Here is a 17956-nt window from a genome sequence, read left to right as displayed (position 1 = left end):
TTAACTGCGGTGTCAAAGCTCAGAATCCAAGTCATTAAAGGAGTGTATTACTAATGAAAAAGTAACTCAGTAACATTGATTCCCACAAGCCCCCACTACAGTCCAGTAAAGGTCAATGGCTCAGGACTGGGTTAAGGTGTCCAATGGGAAGTGCACTGGGTCAGTACATCTTTAGCAACCAGGACATTAAAATGACAAAAGATACGAGTGTGAGGTCAGTAGAATTATTACTGGGAAAACTCATACACGGCTCCCAAGTCTGAAAGAACTAAACATACTATAGCTTAAACCACAAATAAAATACATGTAAATGTTGAAACCTTAATTAGATTTGGAAATATCAACCTTGGGGCCTTACATTTAAAAGAAATTACACAGAGCATAGGTCCCAATTAAACAGTGCAAAATGATTTATAACCTTTTGGCTAGGAAATGTATGCAAGAGGATAATTGAAGTGGACAACAATAGTTTTTTTTTAAAAGCTTTAATTAGTTATTTCACGCTGCAATTCATTTGGTAGAAGTCTTTCTCAGTCATTTTCTTCAAGTCTGATACTAAAAACCTGAAGCATTCTATTAATTGCAGAGTGAATGAGAAGAACCTGTGATGCTGACTTTATATGAGAATATATTTAAAAAGTGGGTGTGAATGGATTATTCCTTTTAAATGCCTGCACATTCGTGATGAGCTGAGTGGCCATTTACTCTGCTGTAATGTTCTCGGATTTTTGATCTGAAGAAAATGAACTGTATGTCAATGAGACATCGTTCCCCTATGGCATATTTTATCAGAGATCCTACTGCTTGTGGTAGATGTTGATTAACCATATTTCCAGCTGTTGAACTCAACAGTGGTATCAACAAGGCCCTGCAGTTATCCACAGTACTACAGAAAAAGGACAGGGGAAGGAGCTATCCAAAAACTCCCGCATGGGCAGGGAGGAGGAAGACAATACACTTCCAATTTTATTCATGAGCTGAGATTTACTGTTGGCATACATTAAGGATGGCTACGTAGTGGCAGCAAAACACAGACACTTATTGTTGAGCTGTATCACAGTGAGGGCTGACATCTGCAAAGAGAAAACAATACAAAATGCTGGACAGCAATTTCGGTGTAACAATATTATCTTGAGACTGTAATATTATCTGAAACTTGTAATCTCACCACTCTGTCAATCAATCATATTCAATAAATAAACCAACCAAACCCCTTGATTAGATTTCAGAGTGGAATTCACCATTGAATATCTGTTCTACACATAAATTATCCAAACCCTTCACCAAAATTTCAGCCTAATATTGCTATATTTCATTAGTACATAGTAGTTAACAGTACAATATTAAGAACAGAATGCAATTTTAGACAGAAATTAATTATGCAATATGCTTCCTGGAGAAAAAAGTATCCCACAGTGGCAAAATTAAACTAAATTTTATCCTCCTGCTCAAAACAACCTCTTCAGATACACTCATACTTGCAAAGACAGAATCTGTAAATCACACAGCCAGTGGTTTTTAGTTTAGGAGAATATTGCAGGAAAAGTTTATATTACCCATCAAGTCCATTCCAACATCTGGAAAACATTGCTTCACCCCCATCCACCTATTGCAATGCTGCTACCTTCTGTAAATTCAGCAAACAGAGGAATTATCTCCCTCTCCACCAGGATCTCACCAGTGTCCCTCACCATCATTCGAACTCGTGCAAACCAAGCTCTTTTGTATTTCATTGCTTAATCCAACAAGGCAATTTCAACCAGATAGAACTTAGAAATCCAATTGGACGTCACTAACAAACATCTCAGTGAAAGATCTGATGCAGAAGATCTCTAACTTTGATTTTCTTCATGGGTTATGGCTATCCTTGAACTGCATCCACACAGGCTACAGCAGACTTGGATAAATTTCACAAACAGAAAATAAAAAACTTTTCCTGTGTGATTACAGTCATCAAGAACAGACAATGGAACACATGACAATTCAACAGCTGACCTACAAACATTAAAACAAACATGTATTGTAGTGTTATACTCTGCCACCACTGTGCATTTATCTGGCTCAAACATTCACACATAAAATTACACACAAACCCTTCAAAGGAAGTGCATGACCACTGATTAATTCTAATCTGCAATTCATTCTGGACATTACTCTAACAAACAAGGAAAGAAAAGTGAAGACCCATGTTAATTATCATGATAGTTGTAAACATTGAAAACTTTGACAGAAGCTCCAAAAGGGCAAACAGCACATGAACTAAGGTAGAATTAGGTGAAGAGGAGTGAGACAAAGTTTGGGAACCAGGACAACTGAATTAATAATTATCAGAGTGTGTGCAAATTTTATCTGGTTTAGGGATAGCAGCAGACTGCACTAAAAATCTCATCCTAGAAATGTATAAGCAGACCCTTCCACATTTGGACACCAACACATTTAAAAAGAATTAGAGTTTTCTAACAAAAATTAACAGGGCTTAAGATTCTATTATACTTACAACTCGTACCAGTAACAAGACAAATGTATATGCATCGAACAATTAATCTTTCTGAAATGGTAGGCTGCCCACCAGCCAAGGACTCCAGGAAGGAATGGAATCCCCCTAACAAAACTGCAGAAGAGCTCCCTCTGGAATGCCAATTTTGTACTTCCGACAGAGATCCTGATGCTGAAGGGAAAGCACCTAATCCATGACAATACTAGTTTGAGGGACTTATTTAATTGTACAATGCTCTGCATCTGCATAATCACTGAAACAAATTATTAATAAGTTAATATTTGGATTTTAAGAGTAATTTATAAGGGATTTATTATTTTACTAAATGGATACCTTTAAAAACATCTGCAGACTGAACACTGATGACTAGCAAGTACTAGTAAAGTTACCAGTCTTTGTTGGGAGATTGTAATAATAGTCACTGGACACCACCAATGCGCCATCAAAAATGGGGTTTAATTTTCACCCCACAAATGTACCATTGTTTTGACACAGCTACCAAGCACTAGACTCCCTGATATGGAGAATGTTGACTGCCCTACACGCTGAGAAGTGGTATACATCCTACACCAACTCCACCTTCGTGGCACACCATGGGTGCCATGAATGTCCAACGATTCATCTCAGCATCATACATCTCCATAGAGTTCAAATTATATTGTCCATCGTAACCGCCAATGGCATACAAGCGGCCACAGTTTGACACAAGGGACACTCGGCTACGACGAGTGTTCATGGGGACGAGAGGATACCACTGGTCTGAAGAAGAGTTGTAAACTTCCACGATACTCAGGAAACCTGAGCCGTCATAACCGCCACAGACATACATCTGGCTGCCCAGGGAAGCTGCCCCATGGCGACAGCGTTTGTTGAGCATGCTCGGTGCAGGGTACCAGGTGGTGGTGTGATGATTGTAACATTCAACCTGTTTTACATATATATAAAAAAAGTTTTTAAACAGGAGTTAGATAAAGAAACTTAACTCATCTTGCTCATTCAGATTAACCAAGAGATCTCCCAACACTTCAACTAATCTATTTTTCAGCATTCAAAATTGTTTTGTCTTCATCACTGTTCAGAAGCCCCTCTCTGCAAAGAACCTCGAATGAACAGACTTCAAGGTATGCTTTTTACATTTACTCCTGGAATTACTGGCAAGGTGCCACATCGCCTTTTCCTTGCTGCACTGAAAATGGTGGTGGTTATAGGCCTTTATCTTGAACAGCCAAAATCTTTTACGTGAATGTACTCTTGCATTGCTATTGGGTAAAAAGTTCGGGATTTTGACTCCATGATCATGGAGAGTATGTTCAAATCAGAAGAGCCTATTCTTAAATTTTCTAGACTGTGGAGTTCATGAATTGGCAACTTGCTGTGGTCCATATGTAGATGCTGCACACTACTGCTCTGATGCATCTGAGGAAGAGGAGTGTATTATTGGGCCAGTTGTGTTGCAATTATGAGGAGGTATGTTTGATTCATTTATATTATCCTTGTAACCTGGTGAACTGTTTCTAACCTGACATTCTTTTTATACTTGTTCCATTTGAATTTCTGCACTCATGAAGCCTTGTAATATGGCTCATAATGCTATTTGCTTCATGTATACCTCTATTCCCTGCTGGAGTTTGGCTCTCAAAACATACCGTATTAAATATCTGCAGTCCATCATGGCCTCCAGAAACATAGATCCTTCCTTCAAACACGGTGACTCCTGCTGCACTACGACAGGCACTCATTGGAGTCACAGTCACCCATCTGTTGGAAACCGGAGCAAAGATCAATTACCCTTTGCTTATTTTGCTGTTAATCTTAAATTTAGTTAACACCAGTAGAATTAATTTTGTCCTCTTCATTTTGTTAGAATGACCTTGAAAACTCACCTCCTAGATCAAACTTTTGGTCACTCTTTCTAATCTCTTTAGTTTAGGAGTCTATTTTCCCTTTACACTGTTGAGGCTGTTAATCCTAAACAGAAGTGTGATATTAATGATATAAAAAATTTTGGTTGGCATCAGCTAAGTGATTCTCTTTTAGTGATGGCTGTGGCTCAGTTAGTAGCACTCTTGCCTGAGTTAGATGATGTGGCTTCAAGTCCCATGCTAAAGATCTGAATACAAGATCTAGATTGGTGACTACATTACTGAAGTAGTACTGGACCATAGTAGATGCCAACTTGCAGAAGAGATAATATGAGACCTCTTCTTCCTTCAAAGGAGCATAAAAGATGTCACAACTGCATTTAAAAAGTATGGCTCCCAAGCGCTTGACTAGCATTTATCTCTCAACAAAAGAACTACAGCAGATTTTTTTGCCGTTTCTATATAGGGAACTTGTAAGCAAATTAACCAATTTCTTACAACACAGCAGTCACTTTGCTACAAGAATAATTCACCAGCTGTAAAATACTTGGTAACATCCTGAGGTCATGAAAGGGCTAATATAAATACAATATTTTTGCATACATTCTATGGTCTTTTACCTTTCCTGAAGAAAGTCGATGGGAGGCCTAAATGACAATTTGCTCAGGTTTTGGCCCTGTATTTGACATTCCATTTAATAAACATAAATGAACCTTTGATTACTTTCCACATTGCCACCTATCCCACTTTATCCTTGCTTGTAAATCTGATCACCTCACAGTTTCCCTCATAGATGGCAAATAAAACAAATCTGTTCACCAAAAGTCTGGTGTATTTCTTCCTAATGCTACATTATTATTTTCAAAAAATGTTCTGATCATAGCATATATCCTCAGAGATGGGTGCCAATACTATTTACATTAATAAAAAGGCTCACATTTATACAGCAGCTTTCACAATTTTTGCATATTTCAAAATGTTTTAAATCAAATGGAATACTTGTGAAATACAGGCATCATCTGTCATAATATAGGGCACACTGCCAATCATGCTTCCACAAACAGCAAGAGGATAATGATCAGAGAATACAGTGATGTTAGTTAAAAATAAATATTGACTATCACCATCACACTGGACTTCAAAGTCCAGATGGAGCCCTGGTTTACTACTCATCATAAAGTTCGTTCTCAAGTCTTTACAGTGGACCTTGAACACCACATTCCAAATTATAGGCAACTGTGCTATTACCTTGTCATAAGTGAATACATTTAATGAAAAATAGCACATTCTTATCTTTAACTGGCATCCCTTCCATTCTACTACACTCATTTAATATCATACACATTAACAAATATTACTGACCACTTTGTTTATTAAATCTACATTCATAATATCAATGGCATTTATTTTACCAACATGAAAGCTCCACACAGACAGTGGTACCTTTAAGAACATAAGGGTATTTTCATAATTCTTTTATTCTTCATGGTATCTAATTTAACTCCTTTAGTTAATCCATGGTTTAAAAAACAAAAATGGACCATTAAAATATCTTACTTGTCAGTCTCTGGAGCATAACATTCCACTGAATTGAGGGAGGAGATTCCATCGTAGCCACCACAAACGTAGATATGTCCATCCATTACAGCTGTCCCCATTGCACTAAAACAAAGAGCAGAAGTAGACTGAGATATGGGCTATTTGCTCCCAAAAACTAGGACTCCATTTATGTCATAGACAGAAGCAACTTATCTGACTGTGCAGGAGTTTGGTCAACCATCCACTTAGAAAAGTACAAAATGATGTGCTTGAATTTGCACCCAGTTTCTTGTCACAACTGAAGTAATGTTTCTAATCAAGCTTTTTCTTATCATTTACTTCCTTATATCCCTCTAAATAATCACCCCTCAGGCAACCTACGAGGCCAAAACTCCCAGGATTCCTGTACTGTTCTTCATGATTTAAATAAACCTGATGTGTCTTTGCTGTACATAAAGAACCAAGATAAGGCTCAGTTTGGCATGCACGCTCCCAAGAGTAGAACTCATCTGCAGACACTGTGGGTCCCAACTTATTTTTTGGCAAGTGTTCTGGGCAGACTGTCTTTATAGTTATGTAACTTGAGAACAGAGAGAATAATTTAAATTAAAGCCAGTTTTAAGCACAGGACTTGGTTCAACTCTGCTGCCTCTCAATGTCAAACAGTTTGGTAGCACTCATTAAGCACAGTAGGTGGGAGCCATCCACCACAGAACCATATATAGAATGAATTCTAGTGCCTGTAAAACAAAAAAAAGTTAAGATGATCGAGTGGGTAAGGAATTGCGTCTGTAAAAGATGGCCCCTATAGAGTGCCCTTCTCTCTGACACATGCTGGGCTCTGATCCAAGGACACCAATTCCCCTCTTGCAGCTGGACTTCAATTGTTAGTCTACCACAGACCTGGAATCACTATGATGTCTGTGGTTCAATACAACACGATGTAGTCAGCTACTAATTTACTCAGGCAATCTTTTGTCAAGTCGTTAAAGCACCAAATTTAGTGATTTATTTTTTTTTTAGCTTTTCCTCTCCTCTCCCTAAGACCTCTCATTGGGTATCAATTCCACATTCAGCAGTAGGTACACAGCTAACCCAAAGCAATGTGCAATGACTGCCTGCAAAGGGCTGTGGCTGCTCAGTACTGCATCCTGTGTGGCCTGGTGAATGCAGGTCATTGCTGTGGACTGGCAGCAGCAGCTCCACGTGTGATTGTACAAATCCTATCGACTCTTTCATCACCTCCAGTTGGATGTGATGGAGGCTGCTCTCTCCCTCTCTCTGCTTGACTACAAAGCTTTCACCTTGCAGTTGAGCCTGTCCAGGCTAGAAAGAGCTGTGCAGTCAAAGAAAGAGAGGGGAAGGCAGCAGTTTTCATTATATCCAACATCCAAGTGTTGTCAGTAGATGGAGTTGTCACTGCTAGTCCCCAGCAATGGCTTGCACACCTTGCCCTGTGGTGGCCAGGTTAAACAGTTGCATTGCCTTGGTGGCTCATTCCACATCAAGCCTCACTAGGTCATTTTAACCTTTTCAGTGGTGCAATAGTGCTAGCAGGGTCTGAGCCTTCAACCAGGTTCCTGATATAGAAGCATCCATGGAGGGCAGGGATTCACGTCAGGTTCCGGGCACAAAATCACTATATATACTACAAGGTCCTCTTTTAGCACTGATTTCACTAGCATTCTCTTTCCTGGGAAATTACCCTTAGTATTAAGTGAGGTACCAGTGTAATTGGCTTTTTTTTAGAAAGAGGAAGGAAATATACAACTAGGAAGAAAATGAAGCCAAGCTGGACCCAGAAAGTTGACTATGGCTCAGTCTGTAGCACCACTACTTCTGAATCAGAGGACATGGGTACATATCTCAGCTAAAAGCAGCACAAAAACCCAGGATAACACTCAAGTACAGAGCTGAAGAAATGCTACACTGCTGGAGGTCTCCCTCAAATGAATTGGTGTGAGCTCTCAGGTAAACATAAATGAACCGATGGCAAAATTTTGAAGGGTGGCAGACTTGTGCTGTCCTGGCCAATATTAACCTGGAATAAACATCATTACCACAAACTATCTAGTCATTATCACGTCATTGCTTGTGGGAACTTGCTGTGCCCACATTGGCTACTTTGGGATGCTGCGAGGTCCAGCATGCTTCAGATGTTCCACGGTGTGGTTGGTCTTGCCCATTTGTTCCTACCTGCGCTTACTGTTCATGCTGGCCACTTTGGTCCATGTGTCCGTCTCTGGATTGTAAACTTCCACTGTGCTCAACCTCGACTGCCCATCAAACCCACCTATTGCATACAAGAGCCCGTTTACCATGGCCACACCCACACGGCTCCGGGAGGTCATCATCTCCTGACACCGTTCCCATCGATTGGCAATGGGGTCAAACACTTCTGCCACATTCAAAGAGTCACCTACAAAGTCAAACATGCAGTAGAGGAGCAGTTAGAGGAGGGAGGGCAGAATCTGTAGTACATCCCCAGAATACCAAGGCAATCTAGCATCTAACTATTTAATTATAGCTCCAGGGGTACTTTGCTTACGACAGTTAAGTAATATATGATGGTAAAGAAAATTACTGGTTAGCATTGCACTAGGCACAGGCTGTGAGGGCAGACAGATAGACCACTTCTTTCAGTAGTCCCACACTAGGGCACACAGCCTTTCTCCATTTGTGATGCCTCACAGCAAACAGCATCCAATCGCTGCTTTCAGCAAGTCTATAACGTGTTTAAAAATTCTATTTGGCTAGTTAGCCTTTCCCTTCTCCCAATGCATTCCCATAAACACAAAAGCACACCAAGTGGGAGCAAGTGGCTAATATATTTATATCAATGAATAGAAATATCAATACATGGTCTACCTCAGCAGTTCCAACCTAGCTGCCTCCTTTGTGTGCCATTGTCAATATTCTTATATATCCCCATGATACAAATCATATATGCTGTATGAGATTCATGTTCGTAATCTGTCAGATTCAGAGGTACAATCATGTGAAAGAGACATACACAGACACAAAGACCTTGACTGTCATCTAAAAGCATCAAGTCAATTGGGTAAACTCAGTCTACTGAAATTTATCAGAAAACTAGGGTGAAGGCAAGTGACACAGGCTTAAGTTCCTTTAAGGGTATTTGTTGTAAGGTGGATCTTGAATAACTTTTTAAATAAAATACAGACAGAGAACGAGTTATTTGCAGCTGGAGGCTCATTACTAACTTTTTACGAGCCTCCAGCCAAAACAAACACTTTTGCTAATTGCTCTGCTCTGTTTTTTGATGAACAAAATAGGAAAGCTGCTCAATGAGAAGCCCAAAAAGTGTCCTTTAAAGGAGCCAGACTAGTCCAGACTTTCTGAACATCCTGAATTAACACAAACCAGCAGAATTGAGACCTCCCACAGCATAGATCAAGCCAGCAATGGAAGTGCAGCATCTTGGCCGTGTTTTGAAGGACGGCAGGTGTGGTCGGCGCTCTGGCATCAGATGATAGTCCTTTGCCTCATCAACAAGGTCCCTGCAAAACAAAGTCAGTCTTGAGATACATAGATTTGCAGTAAAATGATCTATCATACCATATAACCAAGGCCTAGAACTCGTCTGCACGTGTGGGCCTGCAAGTGCTGGCAAGCTACTGAAACATCCCAAAGAGTGCACAATTATTAACCAGAACCACTCAGGTCCTTGCCAATGTCCATGTAGAGCACTCCCCAGGAGATTTCACTGGAAGACAATTAGAGCCTCACCCACTCCTTCCATCACTTCCACCAACAAAACCCTGTTTCTTGCCAAACAATGCTAGGACCTATTTTAATATTTCTACAAATATTTCTTAATCCCATGGTGGACTGAATCCTTAGTTCTCTGACTGAGAAGTGAGAGTGGTACCAATCAGCCTGGGATGAGACACCTCATTCATGTAGGAAATATACCTTTCTCCCCCCTACTTTCACCATTCACAAGAACACGAAAAGAGGAGTAAGCCACCTAGCCCATCAAGCCTGCCCAACCATTTAATGTGGTCAAGGCTGATCTACACAAGTGCAGAGGTCAATCTATCTTGCCTGTGATTACCAGAATGAAGAAGAAAGGAAAGTTGACTCTGACAAGATTCAACTTGTACCTTGTTCTTGAACACTGTCAGAGGGATTATCATGTAACCCTACCTGCACTTGTGACAGCACCGAACTAAGTCGTCTTGTTGGACTCTGTCAGTTAGGAACTGTGGTCGGCAAAGAGGGAGGCGTACTTTGGTTAGCAGCTGAGGCAGATAGTTTTCTCGATTTTCACGATTAAATCGTACCCAAGCAAGGACTGCCTCGAACACCTGCAGGACAGAAGGAACAGCAAATTATAAAACAAAATACAAAAATTATTCTAGCCCAGCCTACTCTTCTCCATATTCATCATAAAATCAATAGTTAACCACTGTTAGTTACATGGAGTGCCAAGCCCTCAGTGTGAACTTTTGTTTGTCAATGAGTCATTTCTGGTGTTCTCAAATCTCATGTTATTGATTCAGTTTTGCTAATGGAATGTACTGAGTTGTGTTTAAGTTTTTTTTTATTTCAAAAGGGATATTACTTAAATTTTAAAAGGGCCACAGATTTGTGGTCATCTATGATGATTAGAGGTATAAACCAGCAGTAAGTAAAGAGTCATAGCTTTCAGGGTCAGGAATAATCCAAAGTATTTTCTTATTTAAAAAGAAGCCCATCATCCCTCCCTGTGCCTTTCCAGTAATCAATCATCCACCCTCCAGTGTTGTAAAAACCACCTCACTTAGCTTTCTTTCTGTAAAGAATTCCCTCCTCATGGCAACGCTCTTGTCAGCACTCCATCCCAGCCCCCTCACACAAATCACCCAAACACTGTAAATCCCCATACCTGTTCTTCAGATTTCACATTGAGCTCATCTCGAGCAACAAGTTCCAAAACTTCCTCAAAGGATAACGCCAAGAACTCCTCAGACATGGACACCTCCACAAAGTGCTGATGGATGAAACTGTTGGCCGAGTCATAAAGGACAGTGCACATCATCGTCTCTGCAAACTGACGCACCCCCAAGCAGTTTTTAGGATGCAGCCTGGAAGGGGAAGGCAACATTTATTACCACACTAATAACTGGAAACTGATACTCAAAACCAAGCTTACAGTGTTGAAAGGGATTAGCATTACCCATTAGCACTGAAGTGAATTACAAATTTAAATCTAAATGATGTAATCAGTACTTCAAGTCAGTGTTGAAATGTATTTTGGCATTAAGGCAACAGTGCTGCTGCGGGACTCAAAGGTAACCAAGGAATACCATGTTTAAAAAAAAAGAGCCAAGTAATTATAGACCATCAGTTTAATGAAATTAAAAATTATGAAGTAAAACACTAAAAAAGTAATCAACTAAACGTTTTGAAATTAATTGAATTAATTACCTGAAAATTTTCTCCTTTGGAGCAGTTCCTGTCCATTGAAATTAAATGGAATTACAAACCTGTGCTGAAGGTTCCACACCCAGATCCCTGGGAACTACAGGAAATTGACACTCCAGCCACTGGACTCTAGATATTGCAACACTGTCAGCATACCAGCAATAAAGATCTCTCAATAAGTTCTGGACCTACATATTCGTAAGATTGACTCTCCAGTGTAACTATATGGCATAGCTTCAGAATAAGGGGTCACTCATTTAACACAGATGAGAATGAATTTATTCTCTTGGGAAGGGGGTTGTGAATCTTCGGAATTCTCTACAAATGAGGGCTGAGGAAATGAGGTTATTGAATATATTCAGAGTAGGGATTAATATCTAACCTACAAGAGAGACAAAACATATGGAGAGAGAGTAGGAAAGTGGTGCTGAGGTCAAGCTTAGATCTGCCAAGATTTTATTAAATGGCAGAGCAAGCTTAACAGACTGACTCACCTACTTATATTCCTGCTTCTTATGGTCTTATGTTGCTGGGGTTAAACTCCACAGATTACATTTATCCCTGAAAATAACTTGTTCAATAGCTCAGCATGAGTACATCTATAGGCACATTCCAGCTTCAAACTATGTAAACATCAGCCAGCCATTTGAACAGGAAAGACATTGCAGCCGAAATGAATTCTGCCCTTATCTGACATTCACACAAACAAACTTTCCAGCAGGAATCAGCAGAAAAGTGATTAAAACCAGAATTCTGGATCACCTTTTCCTCTTACTAGCCCAAAAACTGCACTTCTTTGTGAAATCGGTCTGTAGGTGCTGCAGTGATACGTTGAGCCCCAAGAAATCTGGCAACAATGCTTATATAGGACTGCAATTTCCTCTCCCACTCCAAACACTCACCTCTCTCTGAGGAAGGTACAGCACGCATCCTTTACATTCTGTAGTTGCAGGAAACTGGCACCTATCAACAATGACTGCACATTCTGTTGGTCTATTGCCAGTCGACCATTGTAGGCAAAGTTAATAAGTGCTTCCAGGGCACTGTAAGATAAACAGACTCACTTTAGACTTTAATCACTTAAAATTTTATCATACAAACACCAGCAGGATTTAATAATGCTCCTTCATATTAAAACAATCAGCTCATGTCCAAGGCATGTCCACGTATAGCTTTATAATCCAGAGTCTCTCTCCAGGAACTTGTTTCCTCCCCATTTCCCCTGAAGATGTTTGTTCACATTGGGCTAATTCTAGACTGGTTTAGAATTACTACAGTAACTTATCAAGTGATCAAATGCAATGTTCAGTCCCCTCAGAATGGGTATGTTCAATCAATTGTTTTCACTTAACAACTAGAGGGCACAGTCAGGCAGAAGAAATTTTAAGCAGCTTCAATCTGCCAATACGTGTAGTCAGGACCAGCTCTAGTACAATATTTTGATTTCTAACACATGCCTATATATGTTGTCAAGTGAGCTGTTAATTATATCGGGTACACAAAAAGTCTTAAAAATTCATTACAGAACAGCACAAAAAAATGCTCAATACATTTTAAGTGACACCTTTATCATTGACGTCTTTGGTAACAACAAATGATTGGTGCCATTTACCAAACATAGGTGCCCACCCACTTGTGATAAGTGAAGACTTTTCCCATAACCAATAATAATATTGATAATGTTGCAAGTTGATAGAAAAATAAATCATTAACAAAATTAGAAAAGCACAGAATACCTCATACAATGAATCACTTTCTCTGAGTCTTATGATTGCTACATAGTGAAATGCGACAACTTTTCCGTGATGGCCACATCTAATAAATAATCCAGAGATAAATTCATCCTTTAGTTTGCAAAGCAAGGAACTGACATTGAACCTGAAAGTCAAACTGACACTGACTGAAACAGGCCCTTTGGCCCAACTTGTCCATGCGGACCAAGGTGCCTTCCTGAGTTAGTCCCATTTTCCTGCATTTGGCACATATTCCTCTAAACCTCTCTTATCCACGAACGTATCCAAATGTTTCTTAAAACATTGTAATTGTACTCACCTCTACCACTTCCTCTGACAGCTCGTTCTACATACCCACTTCTAGGCATGACCTAGCTAAAGTCGATGTAGACAAGGTCCACCACCCTGCCTCATTGATCCTCTTGGTCACCTCTTCAAAAAAACTCAAATTTGTGAGACGTGATTTCCTACACACAAAGAAAGCCATGCTGACTATGCTAATCAGTCCTTGCTTTTCCAAATGCAGGTAGATCCTGCCTCTTGGAATCCCCTCCAGTAACCTATCCACCACTGTAGGCTCCCCGGCCTGCAGTTCTCTGGCTTGTCCTTATAGCCCTTCTTAAATAAAGGCACAACATTAGCCACCCTCCAAGCTTCCGGTACCTCACCCGTGGCTACTGATGATACAAAATTCTCTGCCAGAGCTCCAGCAATTTGCTTCCTAGGATACACTTGACCAGGTCCCAGGGATTTATCCACCTTTATGCACCTCAAGACCAGCAATACCTACTCTTTTGTAATAGCGATATGTTTCTGGACATCACTGTTCACTTCCCTGAACTCACCAGCTTCCATGACCTTCTTTCATGGTGACTATAGATGAGAAGTGTTCGTTTAACACCTTGCTCATTCCCGTGGCTTCACACGTAGACACCACACACCTATTCTCTCCCTAGTTACCTGCTTGTTCTGAATATACTCGAGAATCTCATACAATTCTCCTTTACATCTGCCAAGGACATCACATGTCCCCTTTTTGTCCTCCTGACTTCCTTCTTGTTAAAAACACTATGATGCTGGAGGAACTCAGCAGGCCAGGCAACATCTGTGGAGAAAGGCAGGTGGTCAACATTTCGGGTCAGGACCCTTCTTCAAGACTGAAGATAGGAAAAGGGGAAGCCCAATATATAGGAGGGAAAAGCAGAGCAGTGATAGGTGGACGAGATGGGAGGTGGGGTGGGCACAAGGTGGTGATAGGTAGATGCAGGTAAGAGATAGTGATAGGCAGGTGCAGGGCAAGAGGGGAGAGCAGATCCCCCAGGTGATGGATCAAAGGTAAGGAGGGGTAGAAGAAAGGAAGATAGGCTAGGAAAGGGAAGAATAGGCATGGTGGGTGTGGAGGGGGTGGGGGTTACTTAAAGTGGGAGAATTCAATGTTCATGCCATTAGGCTGCAAGGTTCCAAGACGGAAAATGAGGTGCTGTTCCTCCAGTTTGCGCTTGGAATTCTCCTGGCAGTGGAGGAAGCCGAGGACTGACGTATCTGTGAAGGAGTGGCAGGGCAAGTTGAAGTGACTGGAAACAGGGAGATGCAGATTGCGGTTACGGACGGAGCACAGGTGTTCTGTGAAGTGGTCACCTAGTCTGTAGAGGAGGCCATGCTTGGAGCACCAAATGCAGTAGATGATATTAAGAGTGGTGCAGGTGAATCTCTGTCTCACCCGAAAGAACCGTTTGGGTCCCTGGATGGAGGTGGTGTAGGGGCAGGTATTGTACCTATGGCGGGGGCTGTATACTCCTACATCCTTTATACTCAAGAGATTTGCTTGATCCCAAGCTGGCTATACCTGACATATGCTTCTTTTGCCTCTCCGCTCTCAGTCCCGATGCTGGGTATTGACCCGAAACGTCGTCAATACCTTTCCCTCTGCAGATGCCGCTCGATCTGTTAAGTTCCTCCAGCAGTTTGTTTTTTTGCTGATCTATTTCTCCTCATCTTTCATGATCAGGGCCTCGTATATCTCTGGTCAGCCGGGGTTCCCGAATTCTGCCAGCCTTGCCCTTCACTCTAACAGGAACATGTTTGCCCTGAACTCTCCAGATCTCACTTTTAAAAGCCTTCCACTTGCCAGACATCCCCTTACCTGCTAACAGCCTCTCCCAATCAACCTTTGCAAGCTCCTGTCTAATGCCATCAAAATCAGCCTTGCCCTAACTTAGAACTTAAATTTGTGAACCAGCCCTATTATAGAATGATGGTGTCTGGTCCCAAAGTACTCCCCCAGGCACTTCAGCCACTTGCCCAGCCTGATTTCCCAAGACGAGGTCTAGTGTTGGCCCCCTGTCTCATAGGGCCATCTACATAAATATAAGTAGAAATAGAAGGAGGAGACCATGCAGGTCATTGTGCCTGTTCTACCATTCAATTAAGATCAAGGCTCATCTTCAGTCTCAGCAGCATTTAACTGCAACAACCCCCGATTCCTTAATAGTTAAATTCCTACCAATCTCCACCTTGAACATACTCAGTGACAGTCCTCTTAGTCGGAGAATTCCAAAGATCCACTACCCTCCAAATGAAGAAACTTTTCCTTATCTGTCCTTATTTTGAGACTGTGACCCCTGGTTTTAGACAGCCCAGACTGGGGAAACACCAGCTTTGCATCTACCCTGTCAAGTCCCATTTTTTTTACACTTCAATGAGATCACTTCTCTTTTTCCCAAGAGTGTCAAAGGACACTTAATGTTTTACTAAACCAGATGATTTAACATTACATTCGCCCAAAACAGCTGTCAATCAGCATTGCACTGCAGCAGAATAATGGCTAGGAACTAACAAAGATAAACGATCAGAAGGCAGTGAGATAAGAAAATGAGCCCAACAACTAACCTAGGGTCCATTCCCTGCATGACGATCTCGTCCTGCTTGCATTCGATCATATCGTTAGTGAACATGGCATGGAAGTAGGGGATGGATGCAGCCAGCACAATGCGATGGGCACTGTACTTGTGATCACCAACCTTCAAGGAAAGGCCGTTTATTTACTCATGTGTGTATGCATTAATTCACAAGTTATTGGTGAGGCAGGCAGAGCCCACCCCCCCCCCTCAACTTCCACACACCTCCACACCCCACACCCCCCCACTTCCACACACCCCCACACTCCCACCCCACCCCACACTCCCCCACCCACCCCCACCCCACACACTCCCACCCCACCCACACACCCCCACCCCACACACCCCCACCCTCCCCATCGACCAGCCGCCCCAACACTTTCCCCACCAAGGAGAACAACCAGCAGACGGTTGAGGACGCCTTGTCCCCCGAAGCCCCAAGCTTCGAAGCAGCCCCGGTTGCCGGGCCCTTACCCGCAGGGTCACGTCGCACAGTTTGCCCTGCCGCCGGATCTCCTCCATCAGGCCGTAGCCGCGCACCGGCAAATCGCTGACACTGAAGAGCATCAGATCCTCCTCCGGATCCACCATCTTTCTCAACCTAACGTCACGTCCGGCGCTGTATAACAGCACCACGTGATCTCCACTGGTCAGGCTTCACTTCCGGTTTTGATGTCTCTTCGATTTTGCTTCAGCGCTCTTTGAGCATCTAGGGAGCGTCAACAAATCCCCCGCGTTGCAGGAAACGCAAAGGACGGGCAGGTAGTTGAAGCTATTGCTGAAGGAGTGCTGTCTGGTGACAACCCAAATACCCTTGCAAGGTCACCAAAATTATGTCCTCTGCACAACACTGCCCCAAACTTTCAAATCTGCCAAAGTCAAACCTCCACCCTTAAAACATGGAAAACAGGAGCGGGAATAAGCTATAAGACCCTTCAAGCCTGCTCCACCATTTGCTACAATCATGATTTATCATCCAAATCCAGTTCCCTGTTCCTGCCTTATCCCTTGATCTGTTTAAAGTTTGAACTACAGCTAACTCCTTGAATCAATTTGGCCTCAACTTCCTTCTGAGGATTTACCCCTCTTCTGTTGAAGACATTTCTCCAAATCTCAGTTTTAAATGGCTTTCCCCTTATCTTAGTCCATGACCTTTAGTTCTGGACATTCCCACCATCAGGAACATTTTTCCTACAACCAGTCTGTCCGGAACCATCAGGATTTTATAAGTTTTAGTGAGGTCCCTTCTCATTCTAAACTCTGGTGAATATAATCACAATTGTCCTACTCTCTTGATATGTTAGTCCTGCCATCCCAAGAATCAGTGGTCTGTTTTTGCAAACCACTGTCAAGCTTCCCTACAATGACTTCTCCTTCTATCTCTTTCTCAATGTATCCAAAGCCTTTAAATAATCTATTTTTTCTTCGTAATTGTTCTTGTCTAAATGCTTCCATTTCACAGATCATGCAAAAATGGATGACGATTATTACAGGAAAGATGTGATTGCACCGGTGAGGATGCAAACGAGATTTATGAGGATGTGGCCAGGACTGGACAAGTCAAAAACAAAAAAACTGCGGATGTGAGAAATCTGAAATAAAAACAAAATGCTGAAAATACTCAGCAAGGCATCGGTGGAGAGAAAAGCAGTGCCAACAGCTCAGGGTCAGAATTAGGAAGAGTTAGTAATCAAACATATTTTAAGATGAAGAGAAGGTGTGGTGGATTGGGATGAAGAGAACATATGGAAGGTCTGTGATAGGGTGGAGACCACACAAGTAGTGCTGGTTCTGGCTGAGAGTGGCGAAGGCTTGTGAATCACAGCCGATCTACCTATAGGAGATGAAGGTAGAAGGAGAGTCAATAAGAACAAAGGAAAGAGGGGAAAAATTAATGCTGGAACTGTGGGATACGAAACACTGCAGTTGCAGGAAGTACTCAACAGGTGAGACAGCATATGCAGATAGAGAAAAACAGGTTGATGAACTTTCATCTGG

At 41.8% G+C, this 17956-nt stretch overlaps 1 protein-coding gene across 1 annotated transcript; it reads right to left on the bottom strand.

Annotated features, from left to right (window-relative positions):
• Positions 1 to 254: 254 nt before the first annotated feature.
• On the bottom strand, positions 255 to 16597 carry klhl18 (kelch-like family member 18). The gene is made up of 10 exons (XM_052022943.1): positions 16433 to 16597; positions 15951 to 16081; positions 12231 to 12371; positions 10790 to 10988; positions 10069 to 10229; positions 9283 to 9419; positions 8095 to 8317; positions 5917 to 6021; positions 4144 to 4255; positions 255 to 3422 (listed from the first exon to the last, which is right to left on the bottom strand). The coding sequence occupies exons 1-10, from the start codon at positions 16547 to 16549 to the stop codon at positions 3036 to 3038; spliced, it is 1713 nt and encodes a 570-aa protein (XP_051878903.1). The 5' UTR covers positions 16550 to 16597; the 3' UTR covers positions 255 to 3035.
• Between the last annotated feature and the right edge of the window lie 1359 nt (positions 16598 to 17956).

Source organism: Pristis pectinata, chromosome 9 (assembly GCF_009764475.1).
Source record: "Pristis pectinata isolate sPriPec2 chromosome 9, sPriPec2.1.pri, whole genome shotgun sequence".
In the NCBI taxonomy this organism is placed as follows: domain Eukaryota; kingdom Metazoa; phylum Chordata; class Chondrichthyes; order Rhinopristiformes; family Pristidae; genus Pristis; species Pristis pectinata.
Note: the sequence above shows the minus strand (reverse complement) of the source record. Positions and strands in the feature narration are given on the sequence as shown.